General features: G+C 49.3%; 1 protein-coding gene across 1 annotated transcript in view; it reads left to right on the top strand.

Annotated features, from left to right (window-relative positions):
- Positions 1 to 446, top strand: part of SLC23A2 (solute carrier family 23 (ascorbic acid transporter), member 2) — a 24,742-nt gene that overhangs the window by 22,651 nt on the left and 1,645 nt on the right. Inside the window, exon 12 of the mRNA XM_010138847.1 lies at positions 173 to 302. Coding sequence (XP_010137149.1) covers positions 173 to 302 — 130 coding nt within the window. The remainder of the gene's footprint in view (positions 1 to 172; positions 303 to 446) is intronic.

Genomic DNA, 446 nt, shown 5'->3' with positions numbered 1-446 from the left:
GTTTATGGTAGAATTGAGGCACAGTCACGTTTGCTCCACAGCCTGTGTTTTAACACCACCAAAAAAATACGAAAGCTTGAAAATAAGTTTTAAATGCAAAAAAATAATAATAAAATAAGATGCAAGGTGTGCAGCTGACTTTTCCAGCATCCTTGCCTCTGTTCCCCTGCAGGTGGGAAGCCGCAGGGTCATTCAGTACGGAGCTGCCTTCATGCTCTTGCTTGGGATGGTCGGCAAGTTCAGCGCTCTCTTTGCGTCGCTGCCGGACCCTGTGCTGGGGGCCCTCTTCTGCACCCTCTTCGGTAACGTATGACCCTGCTGCTCGTGCCGGAACGTGCGGCGCTGTGGTTTCATGCTGGCGCTGTGGTTTCACGCCGGCGCTGCGGTGGTGTGGGTGTTGCTGTCCTTTTTTGAGGAAAAAAAAAAAAAAAACACTATAAAAAATG

Source organism: Buceros rhinoceros, unplaced genomic scaffold, assembly GCF_000710305.1.
Source record: "Buceros rhinoceros silvestris isolate BGI_N320 unplaced genomic scaffold, ASM71030v1 scaffold8476, whole genome shotgun sequence".
NCBI classification, from domain to species: domain Eukaryota; kingdom Metazoa; phylum Chordata; class Aves; order Bucerotiformes; family Bucerotidae; genus Buceros; species Buceros rhinoceros.
The sequence above is the reverse complement of the archived record's forward strand: the minus strand, read 5'-3'. Positions and strand labels throughout refer to the sequence as shown.